The 9,045-nt window shown below is 44.6% G+C and overlaps 1 protein-coding gene across 1 annotated transcript in view; it reads left to right on the forward strand.

Annotated features, from left to right (window-relative positions):
• The first annotated feature begins 309 nt into the window (after positions 1-309).
• The window catches only part of LOC112405728 (histone-lysine N-methyltransferase SMYD3), a 152,921-nt gene continuing 144,185 nt past the window's right edge, over positions 310-9,045 (forward strand). The window contains exons 1-3 of the mRNA XM_024754253.1: positions 310-374; positions 1,910-2,012; positions 8,473-8,583. Coding sequence (XP_024610021.1) covers positions 343-374; positions 1,910-2,012; positions 8,473-8,583 — 246 coding nt within the window. The 5' untranslated portion in view covers positions 310-342. The remainder of the gene's footprint in view (positions 375-1,909; positions 2,013-8,472; positions 8,584-9,045) is intronic.

Below are 9,045 nucleotides of genomic sequence, written 5' to 3' on the forward strand. Positions count from 1 at the left end.
ATCGCGGTGGCTTCTCTAGTTGCAGAGCATGGGCTCTAGGGCACATGGGCTTCAGTAGTCGTGGCTCGTGGGCTCTGGAGCGCAGGCTCAGTAGTTGTGGCTCACGGGCTTAGTTGCTCCACGGCATGTGGGATCTTCCTGGACAAAGGCTCCAACCTGTGTCCCCTGCATTGGCAGGCAGATTCTTAACCACTGCGCCACCAGGGAAGTCCCAAGGATCCTACATTTTATTTTGAAAATTTTTGTTCTCTTGCCTATGAAGTTTCTTAGGTGACTGGTAATCCTGTCTCCCCCTTGTTTTTACAGGTGATCTGCAACTCTTTCACCATCTGTAATGCAGAGATGCAGGAAGTTGGTGTTGGCCTGTATCCTAGGTATGGTGGATGGCATTTCATTTACTGGAAGAAGCAACTTTAATTCCCACCCACCTCCCCAGCCTTTTAAAAGTAGTTAGAAAGGCTGTTACAAGCAGCTGCTTCAAGAGCCACTCTTGAAACGTAATGATAAGTTACAAGAAAATGGAAAATGTGAAGTTTAAAAAAAAAAAAAGTTTTATATCCCCACATTATATGCTATGGTGTTAACAAAGACCCAAATTCTTGTTCTCAGGAACTTTGGGGTAAAAAGTTGGGGATTGTGGGTGCTAATAAACCATCAGGCTGAGATTTTGTTATTCCCCCACCCTTCTGGGCTGGTGCACATGATCGTTTCACCAGACTTGCCGTACTGCACCAGTCGGGTTCATTTGGTCTTTCGGCTTAGCATACTCTGAGCCCCGGTGCTCCAGGAGGCGAGAACACTTTCAGGCTCTGGCCTTCTGAAGCGTTCTCTCCAGCTATCTCTGAGGTGATCTGAATCACTGAGCTACTAGACTGTCCTTCCACAAGCACTCCAGGGTCACTCCTAGTTTCATTTTGTTTTCATGCTGTTAGGGTCCTAATACAAATAGGGTCTTTCTTATAATTAACTGTGAATCTGAGAATTCAGCTTCTTATTTCTCACGTGTTACCAAGTACATGGCTATGGTGTGGGTCCTCAAAAAGCAGTAACATAGACTCGTTGAGAGCATGGGCTCTGAGTTCAGACCACCTGGTTCAAATTCAGTCACCATTTACTAGTTGTGTGTCCTTGGGGAAGTCATTTAACTTCCATGTGTCAGTTTCCTCATCAGTAAATGACCCTCAGGATATTACAGTGATGGTTAAATTTGATAAACATACTCAAGTGCTAAGCAAGTTGTTTCTACATAGTGATGCTTACTTACAGTTATTTCTATCTGTAAATGTGGTGGCAGCTTAAATCCATTCCCTCCCCAGATGGAAAAAAAAAATGTGCCTCCAAGGTAATAAAATGACTTGGCCATGGCCCAGAATGCATGAGGGTCTTGTTAGCGAGATAAACCTAGCATTCTGTTGCAGAGGAGGTACTCCTAATTATTCTTCGGTGTAGTTGTGCATGTTCTCGTGAAGGTGGCAGTTCCTCCAAAGGAGCTTGACAAATGCAGTCCTGTGTGGGAAGCTCAGTGGTGTCTTGGCTGAGGTTTTAACTGCCGTATCCCATTATCTCAGAAATTATTCTTTTGCAGGTCAGTTTTTTTTTCCCATCTTCATGTTGGGTTGCCTTACTGGCTGGTATAATGAGACAACTACCTCCCCTCACCCATCCCCCAGAAGGACTCAGAATGTTTTTATTAACAAACTTCCCTAATGAGCTCCGTCTTGGGGAGCGTTTCATTTCACAGGAAGTGGGCTAGAGGCCCCAGAGCACTCAATCCCTGGTACACTGTCAACCTTACCTGTCCCCTAGCCCCTAAGCTAAAGTGTCTTTTGCCCACAATAGTCGTTATATTTAGATATTTGACTCTATCTACTGGGCCACGATGGTCTCTCCTTTTTTTTCTTTCCTGCAGTATGTCTTTGCTCAATCACAGCTGTGACCCCAACTGTTCAATTGTGTTCAACGGACCCCACCTCTTGCTGCGTGCAGTCCGAGACATTGAGGCCGGAGAGGAGGTAAGGAACCCGTGTTTCCCCCTGGCTGGCCTCCTTTTCCATCAAAGACCCTCTCAGCAAGGCCCTGCCCTAAAGCCAGTTGTGTCTGAGGGGCAGCTTTTCATTGTCCTTCTGCCAAGGAGAAGATGTATAACACCTCTACCCAGCGACTCATTTATCCATCACCTCTCCCAGATTATAGATGAGCTGGCGTGTTTTTTATAATCACCATTTTTCTGGATGATGACAGTTCCTTTTGTGTGTGTGTGGGGGTGGGGGTGTGTGTGTGACAGAGTGTGTGCTTTGTGCGTATGACAGTTCAGCGGCCCCTCGCATCTCTGCAAGCGGTCATCTTTCCATAGGCAGGGAGGGCAGCCCAGCTTGTGAATGAGATCCCAAGGGCTTACTGATTCCCAAGGTCCCTAATTGCATTTCAGAGGTGACTCGTTTTTACCTTCGTGTTAAGAAAGCAAACGAGTTTTACTCTTTCAGGTTGTCGTTGGACCTTTACAAACCTATCAACGTCAGCATCTCTGGGTAACTGTCCACGCAAAGATGTGAAGGGAGTAGGGGACAGGAAGTATGACCTCCAGCAATGAACTGGCCTTGACCCTTCCAGTTTTGCAGGCTGCCCAGCCAACCTCTTTTGATGAGAGGAGCCTTCTCAGAAGTCCGAGGTCTCGCAAGGCAGCTGCAGGTGGGCTGCTCCAGGGCTGCTGAACCCTATCCTGACAGGGTTTACACAATTACTACCCAGAATTCTGGGTTATAGATATTTACGCTTTTTAGAACCCAGTTTCCTTCTACCTTCCAATTTGCTAAAGTGGATATTTATTGCAAGGAAAACAGACCATCATAAGCTTTTATTGCACTCATGCAGCACTCAGCCAATAAAACCTAAACTCAGAGGTACCATATTTTATGTAGACAGGGATTTGGCTTTGATAAGACTCGGTCCAAACTGATTTTCAACTGAATAAGCTGTCTCTTATACAGCCACTTACTGAATTTCCAATTTTTAGGATCAGTGTAGTCGGTACACTGGGATACCTGTCAACAGTATATAGAATTTAGATTTTTTTCCTTGGGTCCGACGTGACTTCAAGGCAGGTAAGAAGGGGGGACCACTATCCAATTTCAACGTTAGTTTGGGAGCTGAGGGATGGCTGCCTTTTGATAATGATGGTGGTGGTGGTGTTCTACTAAATTTAAAAAGAAAAGGTAACTTGACAAGCAAACAGAAAAACTATTGGAAACAGTTGGACTTTTCAGAAACAACAAAGAAATCTCTTTATATCTTTTTTCCTAGGCTTGGCTGCCAGTTCTTCTCCTGGGTTGTTTTTCATTTAGTTGAAAAAACACTGTCTTTTGGTGCTTATTTCATGTCCTTCTCTTTCCATCTCTGGAGCAACAAGCAAATCCTTCCTCTTGCCTGACACACAATGTTGTGCTCAGCACCAGGCCTTGCAGACTCAGATATCTTTCCCTATGGTCCTTATCAAAGCGGCTTCTCAGCAAAGAGAGGATTCTCCCCATAAGTCCTTTTTATACCAGCTTGTTCAGAAAATAAATTTCTTTCCGTACCATTATACATGTCTTGGTGCATGACGTTTTCTCTGCTCAGTTGCTCCCCTTCTGTCTGCCCACCGTTTCTACCTGTCTTAACATTATCCACCCCTCAAGGCCCTCTCAAACATCATGTCTTCTATAAAGCGTTTCCTGCTTTCTCAAATTAAAAGATCTTTTCTTCTGAGCTCTCTCTTACAGCGGTTATTAATATTTCTTTGGCACTTATTCCGGCTCTTTTGGTGACTTCTCCACTCAGCTGTGAGCTTCATGAAGACAGGCAGTCGTGTCTTACTGTGTCTCCTTTAGCACCTAGCACTTTGCCTTACAGCCCAGGAGGCATTCAGTAACACTTCGTTGGGTTGACTTTCTGTTAAATCGAGCATACGTGGTGTAAAGACCAGCAGTGTTTCTCACTGAGGGCGCTGTTGGCATCCCAGATGGGACAGCTGTTTGCTGTGTACGACTGTTGCATCAGTGAGGAACTCCCGTGTCTAGTCCCTGCTCACTTCACACTTGTAGCCACCCCAGTACTGAAAATACATCCTGCACACTTAAAACCGGCCTCCTGTGGTAGAGGTAGTGGAGAGGGAGAAAGGATATTTTGAGGTTAATTAAGAGGGACAATTCCTTTTTACTGTGCAAGTACTGGCTTTTGTGAAATTGGATAAAGAAGGAAATGTAGAAATTTTGTATTATAGCATCAATTTTGCATTTTGGCTTTATTGCTCATTTGGGCGCCCCCAGTTTTAAAATGTGCTATTTGGGATGGAAGTACCAGAATGTAGGCTGCACCAGAGAAGACTGGATAGCGCCTGTAATATAGAAACTCCTCAGTCTGTATTTGTTGAGTGAATGAATGAGGTTTGCTGGACACAAAACCAGAGGTGGGATAGAACCTTAGACCCATTTTGAAGCTACCACCAATCCTCAGGTGTGTCCCATGGGCCCCGGAAAGAAAGTAACACGAAAGCCAACGCATTGCCAGTTTGAGATGAGAACATTTCAAACCTCAGACAAGGAGATCTGGAAAATTACACAGGGTTCCACCATAACAGAAATTTCTTACCTTTGTTTCTCTCCACATAAAGTCATCCTTTGGACTTTTTGGACCACTTCCCTTCATACCAGCACCACTTATAACACTTTGCTGTTTAAGGATTTTCACTGTGATGTTGAGTTCTGGGACTGTTTTGTGTCTAGCAGGGGGTGAGGGCTGTTTTTTGTTCTGTTTGTTTGTTTGTTTGTTTGTGGGGGGTTTTGTCTCTCATTCAGTACCTCCTACCAAGAGATGTGTGTATTATAGTTTAAGTCGTGGCTCACATGCTGGGTTGCCGATGGCTGTCTCTTCTGGGTTTTGTTAAGCTACGAAACACATGTTATCACCTGACAGTCTTCAAGAATGTGGATCATGGAAGAAAGCTGGACAGTCCAGGCTTCCTCGTTTTTCCTGGCTAGAAGAGATTGTAGCTGTTACAAATAATGCCATTGGATGCCGGTGTTTTCTGGAACCACAGCAATTGAGAGAAATGTGATTTGCACAGATTGAGCATATCAGTAACCCCAAGTATCAGTTTTCGTCTAAAATGTTTTGGGATCATAACGGTCTTTGTCTTCTCCCAGCCATCTCTATCTGCTAAGTCATTTAACAAATTCACTGCATGCTTACTGGTATCATGTACTGCGGTGGCCGTTGGTAATACAAAGATGAGTAAGACCTCACCTTGCCTTCAGGAATTCAAGGTGTAATTGAGGAAACTGACACAGAACAGAACACAATAATAGAATATGAAAACTAAAATAGTGTAAATGGGCACAGGGCTTTCTAGAAGTTCAGAGCAGGGACACTCGAGTGGTGGTAAGGATCAGGGGTGGTGGGAGAGGATAAGGAAGGCTTCCAGAGAAGTGACTCCTAGACTTTTAAAGGATCCAGCGAGTTAAAGTTGGCTAAGACAGGGGCAGGCATTCTAGACAAAGACACAGGGGCGGGGCTTCCCTGGTGGCGCAGTGGTTGAGAGTCCGCCTGCCGATGCAGGGGACACGGGTTCGTGCCCCGGTCCGGGAGGATCCCACATGCCGTGGAGTGGCTGGGTCCACGAGCCATGGCCGCTGAGCCTGCGCGTCCGGAGCCTGTGCTCCGCAGTGGGAGAGGCCACAGCAGTGAGAGGCCCGCGTACCGCAAAAAAAAAAAAAAAAAAAAAAAAAGACACAGGGGCCAGGGACAGAATGGTGAATTCAAGGAACAGGAAGCTGTTCACATCAATAGACTGACAAATTCAGTTGTGACCAGCGGATGAGGGAATATGCAGGGACCAGACCAAGCAACCCATGGGGACCTTATTGAGGATCTCAGTTCACCTGAAGGGTCTGTAACAGTGCCTGGTATATAGGATGCACTCATTAAATATTTGTTGGAAGGGAGGGGGACAGGAAATGGGGCATCACTGAAGAGTTTAAGCAAAGGAACGGCATGATGAGTTTTTCCGTGTGTAGGCAAGATTGGGAGAATATGTGTAATCCAGGCAAGAGGTGACAGTGGCAGCCTGAAGACGGGAGATTCAGGTGGTGGCTTGTGATGGGGCATCTGAAGAATATATCTATAAGCTAGAATTAGCAGAATTTGAAAATTGACTGGCTCTGAGGGTGTGACAAAGAGAAGAGACATGAATAGCACTCAGGTTTGACTTTAAAGACAGGGAGGATTTTTCAAAATCTATTTTCAATTGAGAGCCAGTATTAGAAAAATTTATAATTGTGACAATGTAATTCGAGAAATGAAGACCAAGTCTAATTTTAATTTGATCTTATTATCCACTCCAAAGTACATAATGAGAAGATGAGCTTCAGGGAAAAGGGGTTCACTTCGCCTTGAAATTTTCAAGTAAGCAACAAATTCAATATCCAGCAAATACCTTGCATGATATTACTCTAATGTTGGAATTGATTTACTGCATTTTCCATAAGAGCTGCACTATAATGGCAAAGCAACGGTCAGTAGCATTAATATTTTAATGCAGTTTTGTTCTTTGCCATTAAAACATCCACTGATCAATGGCAAAGTTTCATATATATGTTCCCACTAAATGAGCCCTACATTTAGTGAGCAGATTCTCCCTTAAAACTAGTGAGTCAACGAGTCTTTAATAAAGGTTTTTATCTTTGGTTGATAAAATGATTTAGCTGTCATTACTAGTTAGTAATCCGGCTTTTTTTTCCCCCCAAAAATATGAATAAAATGTTTTTGCCATTGAGATCTTCAGCTTTGATACAGTGTATTTTTGCAGACTTCAATGGCGTGAAAGAGGCATGGGAGGAACTGGACATTCTTCATTGGAGGAGGCGTATTTGAGTCAAGCCTGAAGGAGGAGAGAATTCTGAATAAGCTGAGAGTGGAGGAAAGGGCGTTGGCTGGTAAAGGCCAACACCATACACGTTGCGTGGCGTGCATCGTTTCAGCGGGTAGCATTGTACATAATGGTGACAGGTGGTAGGGTGTAGGGAGAGATGCGGAGTCTAGAAAGGCAGACAGAAAATCTTCTGGGGAAGCCTTGTGTATCCTTATCCTATAGGCAGGGAGAAGCCATCAGAACTCTTTGCATAGAGAAATGACATGATCAAATATGAGCTTTAGGAAGATCTCTCTTAAAGCAGCCTAGAAGATGCAATGTAGACTGACGGCAGCAGGGAGGCCAGTTAGAAAGCCATTGCACAGTCCAGGTCATGGTTCCAGGCAGTCACAGAACGCTGAGGGAGCCGTAGGAGTCTCTTTTTGGGATTAAGTGAAATAGCTAGTCTCCTGTTGCCCATTCACTGCCTGGCATGATCACTCATGAGTTTTGGCCCTTGTAATAAACTCTTAGGTTTGTCAAGCATATTTCTCTGGTGTGACAGGCCCTGGATTTGTTGGCTTCACACTGGGCCCATTGTAATCACCCGGTAAGTACTACCGATTAATCTGACCCGATAGCTGGGGCTGATGACTGAGAGCCATTGGGCTGGATTGAGAATTAGGGTCCTAGAGTTAACCCAAAAGGGAACACAGAGATCAGTGCATTTTACCGTCTCACCTCATATAAGGAAACTGGGCCCCTGAGAGCCTGATGATTCAAGATGAATGTGTATGTTGCCCCAAACTTCCTAACAGGCTGTTTCAAAAAGGGCGCTTAGAAATCGGTTATTTGGAACTTAAGAGGAACTTGCCTGATACGGTGGCCCTTTGTACCTCAGAGGCAGCTCGAGCTTCAGATCATGAGGCAAAAGAAAGATTTAGGGAATTAAAAAGTGGCTGTGGTCTCAGCGGCAGGAACCCAGTTGTTACAGACTATTGCTTAGCGTGGGCTTGAGACAAAAATAAATAAATAAATGTATCGTAAAAATAAATAAATAAAAGCCTCACAAGTAAGGGAACTGTCTCCTAAGTTCCAAGATTCCAAATCTGGTTGACCCTAAATTCCATGAAGCAGCTTTAGAATTGATTAGGATTTAAGAGCAATCTGGCTACATAATCTGCCACCCATTTGATTGCCAGGATAAATTTGGCTTCTCTGATTGCCAGTGGTTACAAAATTTATTACCAAAACTTAGTAATATCAAACATATAACAGCTCTTGATATTTTACTGTTTGGTGAATAAAAGATAAGGTGCAAAAGCATATAGAGTTAATGAGCCCAATTCTTTAAAATAAATATATGATACATGTGTGCTCACCACATAACAAAGACTGGAAGGTAATGCATTAACAATTTTACATGTGATTATTTGGGTGGAGAGACCATAAGTTGTATCTTCTCTCTTACTTACACTTTTTGGTGTGCAATAAAAACGTGTTTTACTTTAATGATTCACAATAATAGCCATTGGTTAAAGAAAATGATCGCAGCAGCCGTGTGACCCCTCCCTCTCTGGCCTCCGCAGCTCACCATCTGCTACCTGGATATGCTGATGACCAGCGAGGAGCGCCGGAAGCAGCTGAGGGACCAATACTGCTTTGACTGTGACTGTTTGCGATGTCAAACCCAGGACAAGGTATGTTGTATGGAACCAGCTTGGAACACCTCCTGGGCAATGTCTGCGTGGTTTTTCAGAGAACTCTGCTTTTATTTCATTAATCCAGAAGTAAATGACCCTCAGTGCATAGTAGGAAACAAAGGTAAATAAAAGAATACATTGTGCTGCATATGTTTTATTTCCTGGAACTCTTATCACCCACCAGGCAGTAAGAGGTTTAATCTCAGGTAAGGATCCATGGAGTTTAGAGTCTAGAGGGAATGTAGGTGTAAAACACGTAATTAAAAGGACAGTGAGTGGGCTTCCCTGGTGGTGCAGCGGTTGAGAGTCCGCCTGCCGATGCAGGGGATGCGGGTTCGTGCTCCGGTCCGGGAGGATCCCACATGCCGCAGAGCAGCTGGGCCCGTGAGACATGGCCGCTGAGCCTGCGCGTCCGGAGCCTGTGCCCCGCAACGGGAGAGGCCACAGCAGGGAGAGGCC

The sequence above is a fragment of the Neophocaena asiaeorientalis genome, unplaced genomic scaffold (genome assembly GCF_003031525.2).
Source record: "Neophocaena asiaeorientalis asiaeorientalis breed wild unplaced genomic scaffold, Neophocaena_asiaeorientalis_V1.1 scaffold524, whole genome shotgun sequence".
NCBI lineage: Eukaryota > Metazoa > Chordata > Mammalia > Artiodactyla > Phocoenidae > Neophocaena > Neophocaena asiaeorientalis.